The sequence below is a fragment of the Corvus moneduloides genome, chromosome 3, assembly GCF_009650955.1.
Source record: "Corvus moneduloides isolate bCorMon1 chromosome 3, bCorMon1.pri, whole genome shotgun sequence".
In the NCBI taxonomy this organism is placed as follows: domain Eukaryota; kingdom Metazoa; phylum Chordata; class Aves; order Passeriformes; family Corvidae; genus Corvus; species Corvus moneduloides.
This window is the reverse complement of record NC_045478.1, coordinates 5,863,123-5,889,830: the sequence shown is the minus strand read 5'-3', so window position 1 is coordinate 5,889,830 and position 26,708 is coordinate 5,863,123. Positions and strand designations below refer to the sequence as shown.

Genomic DNA, 26,708 nt, shown 5'->3' with positions numbered 1-26,708 from the left:
ACAAATGCATTAAATCCTCCACAAATCTGTTCAGGTTTTGATTTTTTTTTTCCCTACTGCCAAATACAATGCAAAAGAGAAAAAAAAAAAAAAAAGGCAAGTATTAAGTGATGTTGCACAATAATGGTAGCCAGCACAGTAATCAAAAGTAGCTTTTCAGGAAACAAAGAATGATGTCTCTACAGAACACTCCTCAGCACTGGGGGTGAAACTAATGGATCTGGTCATAGGATGTGCACTTTCTCAGCTGGTTTGCAAGAGCACTTCCAGCATTTCAGGGAGCTCATACAGCATCTGGAACTGGAGTACTTCAGATATGGCGTGCTCAGAAAAGCTGTGGCTGATGATACAGTAAAATAACAGTGCTCCTATAAAGAAGAAATGTAAAGTGTGGATTTTACTTTTAGCTCAATCGCTGGGTGTGAAATTGAATTGAGAACTCTCCAAACTATATTAAATCACCCCCTTGGCATTGCCACAGGAACAATTTATTTCATCTTGAAGGGGCCTTTGGTTTCCAGATCAGTGGAGCTAAGCAGGAGGAATGTGCGTCACATTGAGGTAAACAGGGATGTGAGCTGGTTAAAAACAGAAAAGGCAACGCAGCAAAATTCTGTGGCTCTGACATTTGTCAGCCTCTTCCGAAATGTGAATGCATTTCCATTAAGCTTTGGGGCAGATATTATCTCTGTACTTTTGTTGTGCTGATGAGTTGGAAGCCGAAGGTAAATTTATTTGGTTCAGCTGATTTTTGAAGAGGGAGATCTGTGTTGTTCTGTTCACCAGGATGTTTGCAGTGCTGTCATGCCATGGTGGGCATGTAATGCAGGAGGTCTGCTGAGGGACGGATGCTTCTTCTGGCCTTAGTCCCAGCGTGAGGTGGGACCAGCAAACTTCTTCCAGCTCCTGACCTACTTTTGCCGTCAGGGCTCTTTGAGAGATGACAAGTTACAAATGTCTTTACAACACTGTGCAACATCTGTTACACTTGCTCAAAGTCCCTCTCTGGAACAAGACACTGGATCTATAAGCAGTAAGCATTACATCAAATATTTCTGCTGTCAGAATGATTTTGGCACAACGTTGAGGGCAGAACCCTCAACGCATCCTTCAGGATCTAAAAGTTCTACACAGATGCCTCCGAACAGCCCCAGTGTGTCACGATAACACAGCAGGATGTGTGAGCCATGGACCAGGGCTGTGTTTTGTGGCTGGTGTGCTCCTGTTTAGGGTTGGCTCACTGCAAATTGCAGAGCAACAAGGCCATTTAGCATCACTTCTGGAATACATCACTTCTGGAATACAAACTGCATTCTTTACATAGTAAAGCTTAAAGGTATTAGGCTCCCCTTTATCGGGATTGCAGTAATGCAGGCAAATCAATCTTCATTTTACTGGAGAGAGCAAGATTTAATGTGTTTTATAACACCCCCCATCTTGAAGTCCAGCCTGAATTTTTTTTTTGGCTTTACTGTTTTATTTTGTCTTTGGTTCACAATTTACCTGACCTTCACCCTTTGAAAACAAGAGAAAGCCAAGCACAGAACAACAAACTGAATGAACTGGGATAGCAAGCTGAGTTGATTTGTTCATGTACTAAGAGAATTGTTCAGTTTTGGAAGATGCTAATTACTGGCATGTTTAATGTAAATAAACCCAAGCTCTTTCCAGCCCTATGTCAATGCCCTAATCTAACTTCAGGAAGAGATGAGCAGGGCTTTACACTGAGTTCCAAGGTGAGGAACACACTTTTAGACAATGCAGTAACCAGGAGGTCATTACAGAGTACTTTGTAATTCTGGTTACCTGACAAAATAGCTAGTGTTCCCTGGTTTTCTCCCCTTTAAAAATGTCTTACATGTAGAAATGTCCTTTCAAAATGTACTCTGGGGAATGACAGGCATTTTTCTGCTGCTGTTTCCAGCTGTGAGATTGTATGAGGGATTCCCTTTGGTAACCGAAGAAACTTTGTGCAAACCAACATTCAGACAGCAGTATTCCATGTGAATATTTTATTCAAATAATACCCTGCCCCACTTGTAAGGAGGGAATAGGGAGAACCCACACTCTTACCTACAGCTACCGACGGTGAAAGGTGAAATAAAAAGCTACAGCCTGGAGACCTGTGCCTTAAGGGGGTCTCTGAATGGTAAATTTGTATTTTATTCTCCTGCCATTACTTAAAGGCAGTAAGACAAGTCCATAGGAACTCTCTATTTATCATCATTGGTTTAAAATATTTCCTCTATATACAGCACTCCTGGAATTTTAACTGAGAGTCAGTAGTGGTTTTTCATATGCACTTCCAGAATTTCCCAATGAGTTTCATCTTTTTTAGAAGCAGGGAATTTGATCATTGAAGAGGCTGTTGCTTACACTGGCTACTTGTGGGAGTTCTTGCTTTTAAGGAATTTTCACACATCAGTTGTATCAAGCTGCTTGCTTGTTTTGTGTGGCTCGTTAAATAATTGTTAAAAGCACTTCGGGTGAACCCAGTTCTTTTAAGTTTTCATTAGACAAATCAAGATCCCTTTTTTCCTCTCCTTTTGTCTTTAAGAACCACAGAAATGTATAGTGCTCTTCTCTAATCTTTCCTTCTTACCCTTTTCATAAAAGTAATTAGGCTTTTTTCTATTTCTGGGCCAATGCCATTTTGATATGTTACAGGTCTAGTGCTAAATAAGCTTCTCAATTTAAGTCTAAATCTTTTAACAGGAAGCCTTTGTTTAATATCAGCACTGTTGGTTATTTTAATTCTGCTAATCTGTTTCCCTTCACATTATTTATTGATATCCTTATACTCAGACACAGCAGGAAACACCTCATACTTTAGGTTCTGTTTCCCAAGGCAGAATCCCAGAACAGTTTGACCTTGAAGGAACCATCTTGTTCCACCCCCTGCCATGGGCAGGGACACCTTCACCTAGACCAGGTTGGTCAGGTCCCTGTCCAGCCTGGCCTTGAACACTTCCAGGGATGGATATAATCTATGTTTACCTCCTGTGACAGATTCACAACTTCTCTGATCATCCTTGCAGTCTTTTGTTGCTCTTCCATCTTGCCTCCATCTTCCTTAATGGAGGATGAGAAGAGCCATACACAATATCCAGGCTATTGTAATTACATTACAATAGTCTTCATGTGGCGTTGACATATCCCAATCCTGAAATCACTGCAGCTTATAATTTTTAGGCTTCTGTTGTATTAGTTTTGTTAAATATGTGTCACTTCAGTAACTTTTTTTATCCCCCTAGAAGTAACTGGTGTGCCCATCCTCTTTGCTGTAAACAAGTTCTTAGATTGTTTTTGTTACAAGACTCTTCAGTGCACAGCATCCACATGTTCTACCAGATTCTGTCTTTCTTCTTGTGCCTCATGAGAGCTTTGTAGTGTTGTATGGCTGTCTGGAAACAGAATACATTCAACTCTGAGATAGGAGTTTATGTCTTACAGGGATATTTATATCCAGTACAGAACTAATTTCAGGAAAAACTAATTTCATAATTGTGAATTATATCCTTTTCCTATTGTGATTAGTTCCTTGGAGTATCTTTTACATGAATGAACAGGAAAAATTAAAATAGGAAAAATGCTTTCTTTATTTGCTTACAAAATTCTAGGAAAAGCATTAGGCTAAAGTTTTAAATCACAGCCATCTCCTAAATCAAATGTGTAGCAAGGGTGATAATGAGTGTAAACACACTGAATAATAAAATGTAATTTGGGTTCTGAGTTCTGGGGCTCTAATCCAAAGTTTGCTGATGTCTGTGGAAAGGTTTCCATTGATTTGAATTAGGCCTTGGCTTTTGTCCTGAATGAACACAATGCCAGTGGAGCTATTCATGAAAGAAATGTTTGGAAATAAATCACAGGAACTTGCTGTGTCAGAACCCAATTCACTTGCTAATTATGGCTGTCATGTTTTACAATGCTCATTGTGTTGATACTTTGTCATAGTCCCTCACATGAACTAACCAAATTCAGTCTTAAAAAAATAATTTGCTGCTGCTGCTGTAATTGGAAGGTTGTTTCTGGATCATTACTCTGATGTTTGAAACCTTCTTTAACTTCTAGACTCAACCTATTTATGCCAACTGTTTACACTTGTTTTATGCCAACGTAGTCTTCTAAATTTACTCCATACAGTGTGATTTGTCCTTGCTCTGAACAGTACTGGTAAATTACCGATGACTGTCCCATCTCCTCTCTTTGCTTTGTTTTGCTAAATAAGGCAAGCATTTTCATTTCTTATTTAGTAAGTTGTTAATTCATAGAATTATGGAATGGTTAAAGATGGAAAAGACCTTTAAGATCATCAAATTCAACCATAAACCCAGCACTGCTGTGTTGACCACTAATCCATGTCCCCAAGTGCCACATCCACCTGCCTTTTGAGCACTTCAGGGATGGTGATTCTACCAATTCCCTGGGCAGTCTGTTCCAATGCCTGACAACCATTTCAGTGAAGAAATTGTTCGTAATGTCCAAGCCAAAGCTCCCCTGGCTCAGCTTGAGGCCATGTCCTCTTGTCCTGTCGCTTGTTCCCGGAAGCCGAGCCTGACCCCCACCTGGCTGCACCCTCCTGTCAGGGGGTTGTGCAGAGCCAAAGGTTCCCCCTGAGCCTCCTTTTCTCCAGGCTGAGCACCCCCAGCTCCCTCAGCTGCTCCTCATCAGACTTGTGCTCCAGACCCTTTCCCAGCTCTGTTCCCTTCTCTGGACTCATTCCAGTACCTCCCTGGAACCTTTATCTGGATCTATTCCCATTAATCTGCTTAGGCAACAAACCCTGCATTTTTAATGTGGTGCAATAGGCTCCATATAATGGTGTTAATACTCTCCTTGCTTTACTGGAAATACTTTTCCAAATATACCCAGCATCTCGTTTACCTCCCTATGGCTGCATTTCACTGATCACTGTTACCATGTGATTTACAGGGCCTTGGTCCCAGGTGAGCTCCCATTTAGTGCTAGAAATAGTTTTTAGTCCACAAGGACATGGGTTTGCCCTTGTCCTCAGAGGCTTTTAGGTCCTGTCACTCCAGCACTCATTTCTTCCTTGCATGGTGTCTGTTCTCAGCATTGGCTGTATCCTAAATGATAACCATCACGCTAGAGTAATCAGCAGCTTTAATTAGTATGGTCCTACTTTGTGCTAATTTCATTAATTTAGAAAACAAACAAAAAAAGAACTTTGGGAACTGCTAGAGGCACTGAGTGATGGGAGCTGACAGAAAGTGACAGGAAAGAACTGGGGAAAGGTGCCCAGTGTTGGGCAAAACAATAACAAGATGAAGAGAGGGCACAGGGCCCACGAGGGAGAAATGAGAACTTGGTGAAATGAAGGCTGCTCACATTTTCCAGAACATTAATTGGGCCTTATTGAGACATACTTGGGATGGATGAAGACACTTCAAAATCCCAGAAATAAATGAGTAATTTTGACTTTTTAGGAATAGCAACACTGCTGCTTAACTTCGGATGTTTCTTTTTTCACAAGTTTTCAAAGTGCTCTGAAAGTCCAAAGACTTACTTTCTAAAAGCATTTTAAAAGTACCGAATCCTAAAAGCACTTTAAAAGTCCTGAACTGAGAGGATTACGAGTCTTGAATAATTTATCCACAAAACTTGAAAGGGAAGGAATTTGCTTAGGTCTTTAAAATGTATATGATAAATTTTCTTATAGATTGGAATGACTCTGAAAGACTTTTATCCAGATAAGTGCATTCAGCAGATATTAGAAGTCACAGGCAATAGCAATTAAGGCATATGGCATTTCCTGGGAATTAATATAAAGCTGGGAGGAGTGGGGATGGCTCGAGATGCAGCTGAGGGCCATTAACTTCACTTGATGATTAATGACCTCTGCTGAGGTCATTAATATTATCAGCTGAAAATGTAGAAAAATCCAGATGTATGAATCTTTTTAATGGGAGTTGCAGTTTCAGTCAGTGCAGTGGAAGTGTCCCCACTGTGGATAGACTGCCCTGTATTAATATCAAATAGAGGGCTTGATTTCTCTCCTCCCCACGGCATTTTCACGAGCGTTAATCAAGGCTGGCTCTCTAAAGCTGTGCCAGTATCAAATTGAAAAGCAAGCAGAATAAAGTCCGTAGTGCTTCAAAGTTCTCCCAGTGTGGCAATGGCTTCCAGGACTTAATCAGCTGCTCTTACAGTAGTCTATCTCTTCCTTTCAGTGCCTAACAAGAGTGAGTCTCAGTGTAGTCCAGGAATGTGCCCACTGTTCTTGGATCCATGTTTGAAATCGTGTCCTCCCTAATTTTGTGTAATGTTCCTCACCAAGATCTGGGCTCTGGGTTGTGTTACAGGGAGGGCAAGCACACAGCCCTGACTGCTGCATCCATACAGGGAGCATCTCTTTATTAATAAATAGTCAGTTGGAATAGATACTTCTCAGTGTCCAGGTAAGTCCATGTGTGGTTCCTTCCACACTTGGTGAATGATGAATGATTTAATTGCTGACTCGTAGAGAAATTGAAAGCTACACAGGGAAATGTTCACCTTGCTGCTAATTTTTGCCTTATGAGACTTCTGTTATAATACCTTGATCATCTTTTATATATATATATGTGTCTGTGTGTGTATGCATGTATGTATATATAAATACCTTGATGTCTCTCACAGAAACATATAATAGTTTAGGTTGAATACTTTTAGGATTAACTGTTAACCCAGCACTGCCAGGTCCCCCACTAATATGTGTTTAAGTTTGTTTACTTCAAGATGCTTTTTAAAAATGTACTGAAGAGGTCTGAAATAGGTGATAAAGATAACAGGAAGACATAAGTTTTAATTAGTCACTTTATTTTTTATTTGGACTATGTTTCTAAATGCTGTGTGAGTCCTACTTTACACAGACACTGGGCCCCTGTTCCTTTCTTTCCCTTCCCCCAGCCCTTTTCCCCTGGTCATTGTGAAGGTTGTGGCATCAAAATTCCAGTCAGGACAGGACTGAAATGACTGCTGCTTTTGGCTGACCTTTATACAAATGCCACTGGATGTAGGCTTCTGCTCAGGAAAATGGAATTTTTCAAAAATATAAGCAAAGCAGATATAAAAAGCATAATTGAGGTGTGAAATGTTGACAATCTCAACATTGGGTGGTAAGACTAGACCTGCTTGTACAAACATATGCAATTCACACTGTTTTGGGGATTGCTGCATGCCTTCAGTTGCCCTCTGCCAAACCACAGAGCTCTTGCCTCTTTTTTCTTTCTTTTTCCTTTTTCATTCCTCCAAAGTATCTCCTGTGGTGAGAGGAAGAGGTGAGTGAGGTCAGGCAGAATGAAATGAAAATCATGAAAGCTTAATAGACCATAGGGAGGTTCCTTTGAGAGGGTGCCAGCGATGGAATATCAGTGATGGGGAGGAAGACCACAGAGTTGGCAGTGAATGAAAGGAGATGGGGAACATGTGCCGTGGTGTGTCACAGCCCTGGCCGTGGAACTGGGCTGTTTCCCTATTAACTCCTTAACAAATGTCTCACTCTGGCAGTAGTTACTCCTGTGGTGCTGTTAGTGCTCCCTGCTGCAGCTGCACTGTGCTTCAGGATGCATTTTTCTTAGAAGTTCTGAATTCTTTGTTTTGCTTGTAAGCTCAAAGGATGAGAACTGAAGTATTGATGAGATTACATCAGTTGCATTTTCTTTTTTATCTTCTGTAGTCTCTACCAGTTATCCACTCTAAGGGAAAAGAAATTGTTTTCCTGGATGAGAAGAAAAGAAGTAGTATTTTAAAACATGTAAAAATGTGAGGACTTGCAGAGATAGCAAACGAAACAGAATCCTGGAATGTTTTGAGTTGGAAAGAACCTTAAAGATCATCTCATTCCAGTTCCCCCCCATGGGCAGGGACACCTTCCATTAGACCAGGTTGCTCAAAGCGCCATCCAACCTGGCCTTGAACATTTCCAGGGATGGGGCAGCCACATCAGGTTATTGCCACTACACATTAGGTTCTTGTAATTATACAAACCCCTGACATAATAGCCCTCAGTGTATATGAAATGGTGTGGCAAATCATCTCACCGGTGTTTTTTTCAGAATAAAGCACTCCTAAAAGCAGGGGCTTTGGTCTGGCTGATTCTTCATCTTATAAAACTTCAAGTCTTGATTGCAGTAGTTAAAATGCTCAGATCTGATGTGTGACTCACTGGATGGTAGTGAGTGAAATCTGAAATCTGAGTAAACACAAAGGCTGGACTAAATAATAACTGTCCTCTTTCAGCCTCAGCATTTTATGAACCTGTGTTTGTGTGAATGAAAATCCTGTGTAAGTGTCAGAATTGATTTAAGGACTTTGGGTTTATTTGATGGTGTGGAACTAGTCCTCTGTGTGCTCACAGCTTGCAGAGAAATCACAGGGTCTGAGCCTCCAAGGCTGCCAAGGTGCCTTGAATTTCTGTTCATCTCCAGGTCCATGGAGTGGTAAACTTCAGACTATTCTTTTACAATGTTAAAATATCCCTGTCTTTGTCATGAGCTTTTGAGCGTGTTTCTACAGCTAAACATTTTGAAGCCTGAAATTTGTCTTTGGGACAGATCACTGTTTTCAGTTATCCAATTTGTCTCCAGATGCCTCACGAGCCCTCAAAAGAAAAAGTGTATCTTCTAAATATTCAAATGACAAAACATCCAGAAAAACGTATCATGCAATACTAAATGACCCTGCAGTGCTGTTGTGGAGGTAACCCTTGGTTCCAGCCTTTGTCTGCTGACTCCAGTGTAATTCAGCACAATGGCTGCTTCTGTGCAGATGAGCCCACAGTTGTCTGGTGTTTTCAGTCATGTGCCCTTTCAGCTTCATTTCCTATGTCACTGTCATAGGTTTGCTCAACTTTTATGAGAAGTTCAACAGCTGCTGGGTTCTCAATTTGAAGACTTTTGCAGAGTTCAGCACTACCAGACCACTGCTTTCCTTAATTTCTTTTCACAGAGCCTTTATTTGTCTATGGACACCTGTCCCCAAAGGCCACAGGTTGAAATCTCCTGGTTAAACAGTTGTCAAGTTTCTGGTTGTTCTTTGACACAGACTGATGTGACAGAGCACGAAGTTAATCTTCAACATTATTTCTTTTTCTTTTGCAGGAGAAATTTGAAGGTTTGTTCCGTGCCTATGATGACTGTGTGACATTCCAGCTGTTCAAAAGCTTCAGGCGTGTGCGGATAAATTTTAGCAGTCCCAAATCAGCTGCTCGTGCCAGAATAGAGCTGCATGAAACACAGTTCAGAGGGAAGAAGTTAAAGTTGTATTTTGCACAGGTAATGAAATCTGGAATCTATTTCTGTGTTAGTGCGTAGCTTTTATAGAAGTATTCTACAGTAACACTGAATAAAACTAATAAGGGTTTCTCCCATGCCCAATCTCTCTGATAAAAGATACTTAAACCTCCTTGTGTTGACTGAGCTGTTCATGTCCTGAGGGTCTGCAGTAAATTTAAAGGACCACTTAGGACCAAAGATGCTCATTCAACATGCAGAATTACGTATCTTAGAGGTGATTTACAACACTAGGAGTTGTCTGTGGGTAACTCTCTTAACTAACCATAAGAGTGTGCTAATGTAAAGAATCCAAGTGAATAAAAAAGGTGGGGCTGGATTACTTATTTGGCTGCAACCCTGAGCCACAGTCAGGCTTCCTTCTGCCTTCTTGGCTTTTCCTTACTGAATACATGAATTACAAATACTGAATTCTCTAAAAGGAATTTATTGAGTCCAAGTCAAAGGAAGAAGGTAGGGGAAGAACAACACTCCCAGCCTGGGGCTGTAGGTGATTATATCCATCTGTTGGAACTGTCAGTTCTCAGCCAAGGGAGAGAGAATGCAGATCTCCCACAGCCTGGGCCCCAGCCGGGATACAGAAAGTTGAGGGAGGTTGAGAACCCAACCACCACCTCTTCTGAACGCATTTTAATAAATTGATGTGGTCACTGTGTCTTGTGAGATACCCACTAGTGTTTATGAACAATGTAGGTGTGCTTTGAGCTGCCAGATCGGCCCTTCAGAGGTCTGAGGGTAAAGGTTGGCTCACTTGAAGGTATCAAGCAAGCCCAAGAGCCTGTTAAATTATGAGCCTCTTCATCTTGGTCAGAATAGGAGCTGTTTTGAGCCTAGACAGCAGCAGAACCACAGGAGGATGGGAAACTACAGCTGTGAAAACAACAATATGCTTAACAAGTTAGATGAGCTCAGAAGATCTTTCAGTTGGATTTAGGTGTTGAGAATCTGTCTCAATCCCATTTTCTATGCCTTAATCTCCTAAATCTGGCTCTGAATTTTTTTTCTGAAAGGTTTCAAAACCTGCAGTTAAGCAGATCTGAGAATGGTTTCATTCTAACTGCACAATCAAGAGGCTAATTGAAAACCTGGGAGAACCAAGAAAAAGAAAAATGTGCACAATAGTGATTAGTCTCCCTATCTAAGATGATTTCCTGCAGAACCATTCTGGTACCTGCACTAGGCTCTCCAGTACACATAGTCTTAAAAGAGCTTATTAGTTGTGTCCAGGGAATGAAGGTGTGGAAGCAGCAGTGTCTGCCCTCAGCCAGACTGAATAACCACTTCCAGACCTACAAGTTCCGGGGAACATGGAGTTGAGAGACGCAGACTGGCTTTTTGCAAACCCCAGGAGGTACAGGAGGGTGGCATCTCAGCACCCTGGCATGTTTGCTGTCATGGAAATAGAGTTCATTGCTTCTATGCTCCAGCTGGTTGTAACCTTGCTCAGATGGTTGCAGTACAATTCATTTATGTCAAGGCTTCTTTAACATACTAGAAAAGAGCAGGACTTAAAATAGATCATTTAAGATGGAAATAAAATAAGGACACTCGGTCGCAAATGAGTAAGGAACAACATAGATTCCTTTATCACTTCAACTAAAGAAATAAAATCTGTAGAAACGTTTCTGAAGTTACTTATAAGGCCTTGGTGCAGGAGTTACTTGTGTAATGTCACATTTACTTAGGCATTTAGACCAGATCACAACAGCACCTTTACAGGTGCCTCAAAATTCTCTGAACTAGCAGCTATGGCTACCAAAGCTTTGCATTTCTTCTCAGAGAACGTACACAAAAGGCACAGACATTGTAGCTTTGCTGATGTAACAGCCCCACAGTGTGCATTTACTGCAGAGGCACCATCTGTACGGCTGAGATGAAATTTATCTCCAGGCCTTCTCTGCTGAGACTGATGCTGAAACCCTGCCTGAGTGGCGTTTGGGATAAGAAGGGTATGATTTGAGCAGTCATTCAATTTAGCCATCCTGTGTGGATGAGAAGCTGGGCTTGAGCTGGTAACATGCACTAGCACCCCAAATTCCTGGGCTGCATCACCCACATCGTGACCAGCAGGTCAAGGCACATGGCTCTGATCCAGTGAGATCCCACCTGGAGTCCTGTGTCCAGCACTGGGGTCCCAAACACAGGAAAGGCATGGAGCTTTGTGAGTGAGGCCAGAAGAAGCCACAAAGATGCTCAGAGGGCTGGAGTCCCTGTGCTGTAGAGACAGACTGAGAACTGGGGGTGTTCAGCCTGGAGAAGAGGAAGCTCCAGGGAAACCTCACTGTGGCTTTTCAGTGCTTAAAGGGGGCTTACAAGAAAGATGGGAATGGACCTTTTAGCAGGGCCTGTTGCGATAGGGCAAGGGAAAAATAGTTTTAAACTAAAATAAGGTCGTTTTAGACTGGATGTAAGGAACAAATTTTTTACAGTAGGAGTGGTGAAACACTGGCACAGGTTGCCCAGAGAAATTGTGGATGTCCTATCCCTGGAAATTTTCAAGGCCAAGCTGGATGGGGCTCTGAGCATGGCAGGAGGGTTAGAGGAGATGACCTTTAAAGGTCCCTTCCAACCCAAACCGTTGTATGATTCTATCCTGTACTAAACAGTGTCTTTGTTATGCTTTAAAGATTCAGACCTCTGAGACAGATGGAGACAAGCTTCATTTGGCACCACCACAGCCTGCAAAACAGTTTCTCATCTCACCTCCAGCCTCCCCACCTGTGGGGTGGCAACCAATAGATGATGCAACACCTGTCATCAACTACGACCTCCTTTATGCAGTTTCTAAGCTTGGACCAGGTAAGCTTGTGGTCCTTGGTTGAAAACGTGTCAGGAAAAGCAGATGAGCAATATCAGCCTAGATAATAACTGTCGAGGGAGTTGGCATAGAGCTGGAAGCTGCATTAAAACTTGGATTTGAGTTGATGGATGTCACCTGGTTCTTTCAGAATGAATTTTGCCGTGTGTAGGCATGTGTATGTTATCTGGAGCTTGTGAGAGCTGATCAAAGCTTTGCTTACACCATTTATTGTGCTGGGGTTTGTGCCTAGATGAGACAGCTGATGGTTTAGGTGGGACTGGACAAATGTTTGGCCATGGATGTGAGGAGCTTTTGCTGTACACGACATCTGCTTGGTACTGCTTTCCAAGGTGCAGATTTCTCACAGGCACCTCCACTGGAGTGGAGAGTCTCTCACATTGTTTGTTGAGAGAGGACTACTGTTCCTCCGTCCCAGTGGGATTGCTCTGTTAGGAAGGCTCATTTCCTGCTGAAAACTACGCAGGAGGAATGGCGTAAGTTGTAGCCTCCGTTAGCACAGGATAAATGTCAATGGATAATGCATCCAGGCTTTCTTCTGTCTTCTCACCTTTGGCTAATGCCAGGAATTAAAGCTAGCTGGGATTTTCAAGCAATGCTTTCCCTTGGAAAATGCTCATCTGATGAAACCAAAACTTTACATAGGAGAGGGTTACTTTTGATTTAATTAAGTCATCTTTACAAACAGTTTTCTTTCAAAGCTGTTAAAGCATCCTGTTTTAGAACTTTCAAAATGAGAAAGGTTCCAGTTTCAGGTCTAAGCAGTATCATTTACAAATTAATCTAATTTACATTCATAAGCCACGGGGAAAAAATAGCCTATTAAATTATCTTCCTACCAAAATAAAACATTTCAGATCCAATCTAATAACAATTGTGGGGGTGAGCTCATGAAAATTTAGCAGTTTATTTTTGAAATTGTTGTGGGATGAGAGAATTGTTTTCTCCCCAGCTATACTGGGGATGTTGATTGCTTGCTCTGGGAGTAGCTTCCAATTGCAGACATCTTATCATTGGGGCTTTTGTGCAACTGCACCAAAGTAACTCAGAGCTGGAGTGCGTGAGGTGCAGGAAGATGTTTCATGATTAACAAGGTTTGCAGGATTATCTCATATTTTTTTCACATGGGATCTCTAATGAGGAAAATATATATCAGGAGATTCCTATGGTTTATTCCCCTTCAGCAGGAAAGCCCGTAGAAAAAGGCAATCAGGTGTAGGACTTTATACTATATTGCATATTATTATTTCCAGGAGTGATAGTTTGCTTCTAAACTGCTGAATAAAAGAAAAACAATAACCTCCTTTTTTTTTTTTTTTCCCTTTGATGCAGCAGTGTTATAAATGGAAACATGTAAACAAATTCCCGAGTTAGCTGGGTAATAAATCAATTCCTGTTCTGGAGCAGTGGAATGTGAAATATCACTCATTGTCCCACACTCTGGGACAGCATTGCGTGAAGGTCAAATTCACCCGGATTTAAGGAGCCTGCAGGGAGCAGTATGAAAAGCCATTGTGTGCTCTCTTCTTTCTATTTTTAGCACTTGTTAGAGGGATCAATTTTAGTTAACTGCAGCGGCGGGTTTAAAATAGTGTTGCTGTTCTCAGTTGTGCATTTACTATGTTTAGAATTTCATTGAAAAACAAATCCCACTAACACTCATTTCTCAGTATTGCAGCAGTAAAACACTGCTGGACATCAAACAGCATTGGTAGCCTCAGAGAAGTGAGATTTTTTTCATTCAAAAATACAATTTAAAAATGTAACTGTGGCTTATCAGCTGTCGAAAAATACTCATTTGGCACAGTTGTTTACAGAGCTGTGAATGTTAGAATCTGACTTCCATGTCTTTAACTTATGAGGAATCTTTGCTGTGATAAATGCAGTGATTTGGTAAAATAACCATCTGAGGACTAAGAAAACTCATTAGAGCTTCTAAATAGTGAACAGTGTCTTGTATGCCCTCAGCATAAGATGAGTTTTACTGTCCTACTTCAGTGGGAATGCAAGAAGTGCCACTTGGACACAGACCCATGCTCCTTTCCAATTCCCTGAATCCAGGTCATCTCCTGTCACAGTATGGTGCCATAATCATCACAGGTGCAAAATTAGAGAGCAAAACTGTTCCTGGGGGCAAAGTGTTGGGAGATTTGCTCCAGAGTATAAGGAGTATGCTGGAAGTGAGTTAAAGATTTGCTGTGTGCCATCAGTTTTGGGACAGGTGTTCTTGCTGCAGCAGTGACAGGCTGGCATCTCGGAGATCTAATGGAACAGATTTCTTTCTGTGCTCAAAAGGAAGCTGGTTTTTGGCTCCTTCCCATGAATTTGAGATCAGTGAGGGTGCATTTACTCCTTAGGGAAGATAGTGGCATATTTAATTAAGTTCCTGGATGATTGATGTATATTCTCACTTTCTGCAGATGCAGAAATTAGGCTTTAAATGAGGCATGAACAGAGTGCTGTAGATCAGTTAGAGCCAGGAACCGTGACTTCCTGGTGCTGACCTCCAGCCTACAATCTTCTCGAAATATTGCAAATAAGGGAGTGTACTTGTTAATCTGTTTGATAGAAAACACTTCCACTGTCAAGAGAACTTCCAGTCGTTTGAAATGCTGATGAAGATGTGAAGACATCAGGGCCAAGACTAGAGAACAGATTGGTAGGTTGCAAGCATTCCTGTAGGAAAAAGTTAGCTCCAAGTTAGGCCAGGTGAGGATACAACCTGGACCAGACAGGCAAACAACCAAGTAACCACCCCACCTTGCAAATATATTTTATATGAGAAACATTTGCAAGGTAGAGGGAGAGGGAGTCTCCAGCTCCAGGCTGTATCTACAGCAGAGCTGCTCCTCTCAAACGAAAGGCAGCTGTTTGCCATTTATTAGTGCAGTGATTTACAAACCACCCTCCTGGCACTAGAATATGCCCTTTCTTTTCTGGAAAGCAGTCCTTCTCTTTCCATATCCAATCCCCAACCTGTCCATACATGCCCTCCTTCCTCCACTGCGTCTTTCTTCACAACAGACTGCCCTGTACCCCCTCATTTCTAACTCTGCACTCCAGAATGCCTTTTCCCCAGGATCCCAGGTGCCACCCTGGCTTCCCCTTGTCGGCCTCAACCCCTCACAACCCCTGCTGCCCACACTGTGGTTGCCCAGAGAAATTGCTTTTCTCCCGTGAGTTTGATTCACAGATCACAGCTGCACTGATGGGATCTGCACCATACAGTAACACCCAGCGCAGGTCAGGGTGCTGAGCACTTTTTTTTGCTCCATGCATTCTCTCGTGCAGTTTTGCACTCTGTCAGTGGCCACTTGCCTCCACAGCAGTTCAGGGCACCATGTCCAGTAGCCCTTACAGAGAAGTCTACAACAGTTGCACTCCTCTCCATGTTACAGAGCCCCTTATCAGCATTCCAGCAGGCTTTGCACCTCAGGCTACTCCTCCAGGTCTTGCACAATACATTTTTCACATTATGAAAGCACCATTCTGAAGTGTCACACATGGTGGCTCTTGAGTCCACAGTGGTGGCTCTTGGGATACAGAAGAGACCTGGCAGATGTCTGTGCCACTTGGCTGTTGGCTCTTGGTTTCATTTTTGTCTCTGAGCAATTCAGAAGTAGCTGTTCCTGCTATGCTCTAGCTGGGCTTCTTGAGGAGGATGCGCAGCACCTGCCCCTGCTCTGCCCCCAATTTGGCTCACCCTTCCCTAGGGAAGGGGAGAACAGGTGAGAGCAGGACCCTGCCCAGGAAATGCCATACACAGAGATTTCAGACAGTCTCTCGAGGCAGATTTTCTGCTCATGTGTTTTCAAACTCTTGTGTTTGTCATCACTGATTCAAAGGAAATCCTAAATATTTCATATGACTCCCAGGAAGGATTAAAAGGGGATGGAGGGGCAAACAAATGGTGATAGATAAAACTTTTCATCTCTGTCCTTCCTCTCCCTGCTGTTCTGTGGCTGCTTTTTCCCTTCCCTCCTTTTACCAGGGGCAGGGTACCGGGGAGCTGGTGGATGGAGAAAATTGTTCCTCTGGTTGGGAGAGGAGGATGCCCTGCTCCTGCAGCATCAGTCATGGGATTCCAGGGAGCAGTTCCTCTGCTTTGCTATGGCAGATCCATGTTGTAGAAGTGTTCTGTGGAGGTATTTTGTGGGATGGGCTGTAGCTCTTCTGTCACAAACAAAGGACCTCCTATTATTTGCACCGTGGTATTTGTAAAGCCCTTAGATGAAGGGACTGTAAGGGGAAGGTATTTTTATGATGCTAATGCCACATTTACATGGAATGGGCAGCTCTGAACTCATTAACCTTTGCTCATGAGATTGATTTAGGGATGAGATAGCTACACATTAAAATTAGCATTTATTCATTATTCCTTATGTATATGAATATCAACTTTGCTGGACAAATGGGCCCTGTTAGGAGCTGCAACACCAATGAAAGGTCACAGTACTGACTCACAAAGGGATAGAAAATCCTATACCATTATTTTTAATTCTGAAATACCGAAAGTTGCTTCTGTGGTCATCTTTCTTGCGTCACCCGAGGCTGTGGGTTTACTCCTGGCTCATGTGGTCACAAAAGGTTGGGCTCAGTGACATAAAAGCAGCTGTGCTCATTGTTAAGCGGGGAAACTTCAAATTCTTACTGTTTTTCTTCAGCAAAGCAAATGGATAGAGAGCAACATCACTGCTATTTTCAGGGGTTTATCAGAAAGTTTTTCGGACTTTGTAATGGAGGTGCCACAGCTGAATTCTTCCCTGAAGGCAGAGGTTATGTTTGAGTATATTGGATAAAGTTTGTGATATTTTTCTGAGTAAATTTATGTGAGTTGCCACTGTTAGGTTATGTGAAGGTTTAAACTTTTTATTAAAGGAAAGAGATAGGCTGGAGGAGAAAGACCCCTCTCCTCAAGAATCCTTTGGCTTAGGTAGCCTGTAAGAATTCTCCAGGCTCCAGCAGAAGCAGGAGCGTGGATCAGTGTAGGGCCTGAGAACACAGAGACATGCTGAATGAGACATGCTGAATGTCAGAGACAGCTGAATGAGGTCACTGGACAAATGCTGGGGTGGTTTTAGTTACAGAAATTGGTGAGTCTTACCTGTGTTAACCCCACTTGCTGCTCACAGCTTGAGATAACCTAGGTCTTGTAAACATAAATCCACTGACTCAGCCATTACTTCAGTAGCTGAACTGCTACAGACTTAGTTTTTTGGGTTTTTTTTTATGCTGGAGGTGTTAAGTTTAAGAGAAAAGAAAAAAAATACAGAAAAAAGGCAGAAGGGAAGGGCTAATCTGGCTGTATCTACTGGATTTTTATTTTGTGCTTATCACCTCAGTGTTTTTCCGCAAACAGTGATTATGTTTGGAACAAGATACAGCGGTACAAAAGTCCCACGGTTACTGTTGCCCTGTTCCTAACTCAGCCATGAAAAGGTTTTGTGGTGTTTGAGCCACAGCTCTGCAGGCATGAATAATGCTGAGTACAGAACAGAGTCTGCAGCTCATTTGTGCTCAGAAATAACTGTATGCCTTAAAAACTTAATTTATGAGTGCATCACATTTTGGTTTGCAAAGTGACATTAATTGCTGCTGCAGTTACTTGTGCCAGAGGCATCTGAATATTTTTCCTTGCATCTGTACTTATTTCCACTGTTCTTTTTCAGTGGAAAGAGTCCTTCTGGGAGGGATTTGAGCAGTAAAAGAATGTGGCATTTGAACTGGGATTATTACCTTTTAAGAGGGCAGTGAATCTGATTTCCTTGGCGGTGCTGGTGTGGGAAGACAGGCCGGCGCTGCGTGTGCGCAGCCCTGCGGAGCTGCCCGTGGTGACAGTGACCAATGCAGCCCTCGGTGCTGGCTGGCGGCACTGACGTCAGCCCAGAGCTGAGAAATTAGCTGAGACCCACAGGGAAAAATGGGCAAAGAAAAACCATATAATTCCTCAATGCAGCACAACCAAGCTATTTCTCTTTTTATATTTTAGCCTATCAGCAAGACCTGTAACGCTTTGCTCAATTTGGATTCAGAGGAAAGGTTGCCAAAAATAGAGCAGTTAAATGTCAACATTAATGGTATCACAGCAGTAAAATATTTCTCACAGCAAGATGCCTGACTTATAGCTATTATTCACTAGCTGCCTCCTTGTTTTTAGGCAAAAATACAGCGTGTCCTCTAGTCTCAAGCCACCCAGGCTTATTTGGACCAAGGAATTTGTCAGCACAAAGAGCATGTGAACACAGTCCCAGAGCTGTATGTGCTAATGCAGGGCCAAACCTGCAAGCTCTTCCTCACATGAATTACTCTGCCACAAAGTGGCCAACAAATAAAACTCCAAATTAGTCCCACAAGCAAGCCACAAGTGCTTTGAGACAGGGACTGCTATTTGCTTCCATGGTGTAACACCTGGCACTTCTGGGTTCTGCCAGTGGTGCAGCATTTAGGAGCCACTGCACTACAGAGGCGATCTGGGATGGCTGGGGCCTCACCTTCCTCATCTCAGAAGATTTTGCAGACAATGTTTTTTTCTTAAAACTCTTACATTAATTCCTTGCAATTTAATGACCAATACCTACTTGTATACCATGTCCAATCCAGAATATGTATAGTGCCAGCAGGCTCAATTCAGGACTGAAAGTCCTATGTCTGATCCCTTGTTTGCTTGTGGACTTTTGCAGGTAAACACCCACGCCTGTATGGGCCATTCACTTAAGAGTTGAACTTGATGATCCTTGTGGGTCCTTTCCAACTCAGAATATATTCTGTGGGGAAAAAAAAAAAAAAAAAAAGCCATGTTCATCAGAGGAGTACTGTGTTGAGTGTTGAGACTTAAATAAGGAAGAAAATATAATGTACTGTTTAGGCGTTCAGCCTGCTCTAGTGAGCAGTTATAGACTGCTCTGTAATCACATCTGCAGAAACAAAATTTGTTGCAGCTCCAGCTAAACAGCTTTGAAACTCAAAATCCATCTGGAGCAGAGATATGTGGGTTTTTTATTTCTGGAGAAATTAGATTAAGTGTTGAAATATGTCTGAGGGCAACAAGTGGACTTTAAATGGGACTGAAGGAACGCCACAGCAAAAATAAAGAACAACCCCAACCTAACAGGTGTGAAATGACTTCAGACCAAAGGTTGGATAGGTTGGGTTCCAGTTCCTCTTTTTAACCATGAACTTCTGTGTTCTTTCTCCTCTGCGTACTTTGTGGGTTTATCTCAGTGCTGTTAGTCACCAATATTGGTGCCAAACACCATTACAGACAAAAGGGTGTGTGTATTTTATCATGCCTTACAGACCTCTGATCAAACTGCCTCCTGGGGCAGGATCCCCAGGATGTGTTGTGGTAGCTGACAGAGTCCAGCTGTGCTGGTGCTCACCTGTATTTAGGAGCAGCAGCACACACTCACCTCCCTGTCCAGGTGTGGAGTATTCTGCAGTCCAGGAGTGCCACAGGCTGTGTTGCTACTTAGATTGCCATCTCTTGACGTGACTGCTTTTCTCTGCTTCCAGGAGAGAAATATGAGCTGCACGCAGGAACAGAGTCCACTCCCAGTGTGGTAGTGCACGTCTGTGACAGCGACATGGAAGATGACGAGGACCCAAAGAATTCTCCAAAGCCAAAAATCATTCAAACTCGACGCCCCGGTGTGCCACCACCTGTATCTAACTGAGCCTCTCCCGCAGAAGCAGCACTTCTCTCTCCTCCAGCACAGCTCTTGGTTTTTGTTTGCTTTGTTCTGTTGAAAGGCAGCCTTTGCCTTCTGAGCACCGGGACATTAAGGTCATTGAAACCCCTTCACAGTAATCAAGCCTCTGTAACAAAAGGGCTAGGAAAATGATCTTTGTACCTGTAACCATATCACACACCAACTGATAGATCTAGCTGGAAAGGACAAAACAAGGCTGAGGAAACAAGGGAAGGTTTCAGTCTGAGGATCTTTTCACGGCTATAATTTGCATGCTGAAACACCACTACCAGAGATACCGTTTGGGTGGGAATTAGGCCGATATCAGGCTTGATATTCAAACTCCCAGGATTGCTACTGCCCTTCATCGAGCAGCCTGCTCCTCTGCCCTCCTCACTTCCCAACAGACCTTAGTCTTTTCCCTTTTCACTCTTTTTTAAGGGGGTAGGTGTGTTGTTTTTACTCCACTAGCAGCTTGGTGGCCTTTTCACCCCCCCCAGAATTTTCTGTAAGGAATACTATCTTTAAAACATTTTGAGAAACAACAGAAAACAACTCTATTCCACCAACAGCTGTAGGGAATGGTGGTCTGAAATGGTGACAGGGATGTGAGATGGAGTTCTCTGGGCTGAGGGGAGAGGCAGCAGCTGCTGGGGGGTCTGGTGTCTGTCAGTCCTTCTCTCTGAGGAGGAGGGAGCCTGAATATCAGTAGGGATTGTCAGTTTATCTTCCATCAGGGGATGAGTGGTGCTTCTCTCCGGGTCTGCAGAAGAGGAGCTGATTGACTGCTCATGTAAGATGGGATTCCTTGCTCCTGTCATAGCTGTATGTTCCAGTAATGATACAGGCTGAATGCTTTCCTAGTGGTGTGGTGAACAGCCCTGAAACTGTCAGTAATTACTTGCACATCTCTAATATTCAGCCCTTTTCCCTCCCCACTTCCTGTGCTTCAAAGCCCTTCTTGAGCTGTCTGCAGTTTGGGTTTGTGGAGGTGAGCAGAGGTTAGTTAAAATTCTTTTGTTGGGTTTTTTTTTTTTGTCTTTTTTTAGGCCAAAGAAAACAGGACCATAATTACACACTTGAAATTAGACTGCATGCAACTGAATCCTCTTTTTCACCCTGTCCTGCATGTTTCTTTCACTTGCAATATATACTGGGTTACAAAAACTGTTCTGTGTTTGCATCATGGCTGACAGCAGACAGATCCCAGACTCCGTCTGGTAGACCTTCCATGATGATTTATTTTTTTAATGCATACTTGTCATTTTGAGAACATATTTTCTAGACATTTGAGCTCAGATTTTGCATATATTTAAGCATGCGCTTAATTTATGCACATGAGTAGTTCCACTAAAATTAATACTGCAGAAACCAAGCATATGTGTAAGGTATGGTGGGATTTTTAAGCTAATTAGCTGCAGCTGTACTCCCCAAAGTGACTGTAAAATGGCACAGTGAGCTTCCACAGTTTAAAATCCTTTACAGCTTAAAATAAGTAAATACATTTTGGAAGCTTATTCTAGGATCTGAAAAGTCAGTTTAGGTTCTGTAATCAAGATTCTTGTCGTAAAACCTAATGATCTGGTTTCTGAGGGAGGGTTCCATCACACCCTTAATTAGCAGCGAAGCTACAAAGCTTCAGCAGAGTCAAGTCCCCCTTGGACAACAGGCATGTTGCTCTGTGAGTGAGGACAGGAGATGGCATTCCCAGCGGGCCTGGTGAGGACGTCTGGGAATGAGGACTTGTCATTCTCACATAGTTCATCCTCTTGACCACCACAGCCTCCTGATATTCCTGATGAGATGTAGTTCTTTACTCAGCACATTTCTGTAATGTGGTAATTGTTACTGGATTATGGGCATCGTTGTGTGCGTATTACACTGATAGAATACTGCTCATTAAATACAGCACAGACTGAACAGAAAATCGGGCTTTAGTATCCTCATGATATCTGTGTAGAGTTTTCTTAAAGTAACTCCTTAGAGGTGTCACTTAATTGTTTTTTCAGTGATACATTTTAAATTGTCTTAAGGAAACAAATTGTCACTCAGGTCACAGCCCTAGGAATGTATCCTGTTGAAAACACCATCCTAGGCCGCAAATGGCATTCCAGGAGTAACACCACTGGCTTTTTTGGGAACACATCCAGAGCTGATGTCCATGGGGTTTAGCCCAGTATAAACAGGGACAGTAAGATTTAAACACATAAACAATCAGAGATAATCACCAATGGATTTTTTTTACAGGCAAGGCTGTAGGAGGCCACATCTTGTCCTTGCATCCATGTCCTCAAACTTCGGAGAGATGAGGTTCTGAACTAAGGACTTTGGCCTCAAATGATGTAAAATTGTACTGCAAATTAAAGCACTGGACCTTAAATGTTCTTTCCTCAAAGTGCATTTTCAAACATTTAAAATGAGGCCCCGTTCAGTGACTGCTCTGTGCTTTGTAAAGCTGTGTGGTACTACCCTGGAGGCAGCAGGACACAGCTCATTGCTTGAAGCACAGAAATAGAAACACAATTACAAACCTGAAAATTCAAAGCAGCCTCTATGGTCAAAGCTTATATATCACCTGTATGTGATAAAATAATGGCCATCGTTTAAAAAAAGAGCTTCAGGTATTATGGAATAATGTCCCTATCATCAAAGCATCAGCATTTGGGACTCATGAGAGAAGCTGGTATTTTACTAAAGGCTGGTTCTTGCCTGACATGGAAGGAAGGCTTCTTTCAAAAAATGCTGACTATCTGAAACGGGAATTGTCCTATTCAGTACATCACAGGCAGAGCCCCTACTCAGTTGAGTGTGAATTTGCTTTTCTGTAGCTTCTCCAGGGTCAGTCGCTCTGGCTTGCGCTTCTCACAGGGTTATCAGTGAGTTCTCTCATGCTGGAACCCTGGAAGAATGAAGCCTCAGTGTTACATTGTGGCTCCTGAGGCACAGTGGCACAGCCCACATAATTTTAATTTCCTCCCCAATGCAGGAGCTGGCCGGAGTGGCTGGAGGTGATGCCCTAGGGCCTCTGTTGGGTGGGCATGGCTCCTGCTGCTCCTTGGAAATTAAAAGAAGGAAATCAGGGGAGTACAGCTGCTGTTTCTGTTGCCTGCTGCCTGTTTGTCCTTTCTGGGTTCTTCAGATATGAAATTGACATTTTAATGACTTCCTCAGTATAGGTTGAAGCATGAAAACATTTCCAGTGCATGGAGAGAGTGTATTTTGGAATCTGCTCTTTTGGAACAAAACAACAAATTTCTGTGGCCTTGATTTTTGTAATTAAGACAAGGTAATGCAAACTCCCCCCTTCCTAACATACACAGACACACTCCAGTAAACTTTGTTTTCAGCCAAGAAAATATGGGAAGAGTATCCCTTCCTCAACCATAGCAAGACTACAGCCACAGTTACTGTAAAATGTTTTAGGTTATAAAAATTCTCCCCCTGCATAAATTGTGTAGCATCAATTTGATCCTAAATTGTGTGAGAGGGGTGGATTGGTTTTATTTTGGTCTTTTCCACCTGTCTCCCATTCAGCAACACTGAAGAAGCTTTCAGCAAAAATACAGATTGTTGTTTGTACCAAGTAATGGACTGAACTCCTGGCAGGATGCAATTCCAGTGGTTTGTCTGAGCACTGTCACAGATGCCATGAGCATTTCCATTGTATTGTACATAACTTTTGGAATGTTCTATTTAGTCATATTTTATAGGAGTATTAAAAAGCTACTGGCTAATTAATCACTTTTACACTTGTATAATTCAGAGCTTAGTTTAAAATAATAAATATGGCAAACAGTATTCTTGTGTTCTGCTTGCATTGGCGTTTGGAAAAGCAACATTTAAAGAGTTAAACTATATCAATAAACTGAGTAGTGTGTTGTGTACCCCTGGTAGAATTGAAAATGCTTAAATGTGTGACATAGGCCAAACTCTGTTTCAGTAGAAATTAGGGGGAAAACAGCCTTCTTGTTGGCAGGATATGCCATGTTCCATTTTAAGCTGCTGCAGTTTCACAGTCATGTGAACTTGCTCTGGTTTGCTGTGGATTTGGCTCAGTGTACACAAAAAAAGCTGCAGTGCAGTCGCTGGTGAGCAAAAGCTCGGCACGTCCCAGCCCCCCGGCATGGTTCTCCCTGGGCTTTTATAATCATGGGTGATGCAGTGGCCACGAATGCTTGGACAAGAACATGGCATCCAGCTGCCAACTAGGCTGGGGAAAGAGTTCTGTTAACATTCATTATTACAAAAAATTGAAACTAATGTGTCTTGCATCAGTTTGTACTGGGTCTTGCAAAGGATTGGAAACTGGGAGATGAGTTTGCTGATAACTGTCCTGTGAAATTCTGATATCGAATTGCTCAGATCTGGATTGGGAAAAAAATGATTTGTTTTTCTTTTTCTGTGTGCCTGGCATAAAAAACTTTGTTTCTCAAAGGATGATTGTTCATGCTTCTGAAAATTAGATCTGCTTAAGAAGTCTCATTGGAGATGTAAATTCTGAGCTCCTTAATTTCTTTGGAAAGAACAGGCCTTAACCTCTGTGTTTTAATTAGAAAAACTAGTAATAGTGAACTTCTGGGGTTCTTTTTACCTCTTCTAGAGGTGAAATGCAGGAGGCCTAGTTTATTCTTCACTTTGAGCACCAAAAGAGCTTCCCTCACCACAGTGAGTTTCTTCATCTACCCAACTGAAATGCTGTGTTTGCGACATGCCGGCTGTGGCTCTTCCATCATGCTTGGCACTGGACACAGCACTGGGAAATAAGCTTCAGGGAAATGAGCTTCTCTGCTATCTGTGGATAGCAGAGAGCTGTGTGTCCCACAGGATCAGACTGATCACAGTCACAGCACTTTCAGATCCTCTAAAGAACCTTTACTGAATTTAGTTTTGGTCCTTCTTTAGTGGCAAAGACTTCATCACTAAACTTTTGCTGTTTCAGGCTTTCTCTCACATACCAGTGTAAATGTAAGAGCTTTCCATTTCCTTGATTCCCTTTTGGCTAAGAAATCACATTTACTTCTGGTTTATCGAAAAGCAAAACCAGGTATGGAATAGAGTCCCAGCTCTCATTTATACTCAGCGTCATGCAATGTTCTTGAATAACTAGTTACACTAGCAAAAGCCCCAAATACTGCTTTTCCTGGTTTAACCCATCTTCTGAGGGAGTACAGCAGCTTTCAATATTTCAGGCTCCTTTTAAAAGGAGATGTTTTTCTAACAGTAGCTATGCTCTTTTTTTTTTGAATACATGTAGACTGCAGCATTCAGGGGTAAAATGACAAGGGAGGAAGTGCTGTAAAAGCTCTTTCCCACAGGTCTATTTGAAGTGTGGAGTATATTTTCTTTGGCTTGGAGGGAAGGGAAGGCAGCACTGATAAAGGCAGAACAGCAGCAGCCCTCTGGATGGAAGAGCAGGAACCCTGAATGCCCCCACTGCAGAGATGCTCAGAAAACTTTAAAAACCAGCCTGAGCTCTCTCTCCCCTTCTGTCAGTTCGTTCAGTTGCTACACAGAGATTCTGGGGCTGCAGCAAGAGTCATCTTAATACAGGATTGTGTCCTGATGCAGCAGCTACAAAGTCTAGATAGGGACATTTGTTAGGGAGATTCTTGCTGGAGTAAGGCTGGGAAAGCTGTGAAGTGTGAGCAGCCTTGAAGTTAATGAAAAGTGATGATATTCAGAACCTTAAAACAGACTTCAGGATTCAGTTTTGAATCAGGGGCTTCCTCACTTGCAACACTGAGAGTATCCAGCAAGAAGGATTAAACTTCTCTACTATTCTCACCAGAAAATCAGCCTTCTTTTAACAAATTATTGTAACTGATCATTTATCTAGTGCAAGAAAGTTGTGTCTACATTAGTGTCACACAGTTGTGTTCTCTTCACTGTTGGGTTAATGAAGGTAAATGTTCTGAATCCATTTTAGAGCAGAGTTCTTGTACAGAAACTTCAGAAAGAAATGCCATCTGTAAGGACTGGTGGATTCTTAAGTGTCAGTTTGGCAAGTTGTCCTTCTGTGGGTAGCTGCAGAAATATTTTGTGTATGTTGTTGTAGATTTAAAAGCATTACTCATGGTTTCATTCAAGTGTCTGCATTTCTGACACAGATGTGACATATCTGTATATATTATAAATCAATACTATTTTTAACCACATATTTTGTACAAATATTCACATTAGCTCTGTACTTCAATGAAAATCTATTATGGTATTAAACATTTTGGTGGAATTAGCAAACTTCTTGTCCGTGCTTTGCTTTCATTTTATAACAGCGTTAAGCAGCTGAACCATTTCTGGCATCCAAGGCAGATATCATTTCCAGCTCCTCATGTTGTTCCTTAAATCCAGGTGCACCTGTACCCTCTAGTGACTGATCCCAGCCACTGCAGAGGCAGCTCCCAACACCTCCGGATCCGAGTGAGAGCCCAAAATCAAACCTGAACCAACAATAAATGTGAGCACAGTTTTTTCTACCTGATGAGTAACATCATGGAACAGCACATGGCTGTTGAGGGACACCCAATGAGAGATTTCAATACACAGAGGTGCAGTTTTGTAATAACTTTTTCCTTTATCCCCTTTCTCCAGAGTTTCTGGGTGGGGTTCATGGCCAGGAATCGGGTGATGAACTTTGTGCTACAGGTGTGGTCCAATTCAGTTTTCTGTGCAGAACAGCCGCATCCACAGAGGTTCTGCCAAGCACAGCAGCAATGTGATTCTCCAGGCTTGGACTAGCTCAGCCTCACACCTGTAACAGAACAGTAATGAAGGAGGGGAAAAAAGACATTAAGAAAACAATTAAAAGAACCTTGACCCCTACTACAATCCCTAGAGCTGTGGTGAAGGGGAGAAAGGTAGCACACACATACACACATATATTAAAAAATATTTGTTTGTTCACTAGAT

The 26,708-nt window shown here is 42.3% G+C and overlaps 1 protein-coding gene across 2 annotated transcripts in view; it reads left to right on the top strand.

Moving 5' to 3' along the window:
* Window positions 1–26,039, top strand: part of RCAN2 (regulator of calcineurin 2) — an 84,406-nt gene extending 58,367 nt beyond the window's left edge. For both annotated transcript variants that reach the window (XM_032103995.1, XM_032103996.1), the window contains 3 exons: window positions 9,105–9,278; window positions 11,924–12,095; window positions 19,627–26,039. In XM_032103995.1, coding sequence (XP_031959886.1) covers window positions 9,105–9,278; window positions 11,924–12,095; window positions 19,627–19,787 — 507 coding nt within the window. In that variant the 3' untranslated portion in view covers window positions 19,788–26,039. The remainder of the gene's footprint in view (window positions 1–9,104; window positions 9,279–11,923; window positions 12,096–19,626) is intronic.
* Window positions 26,040–26,708: the final 669 nt, after the last annotated feature.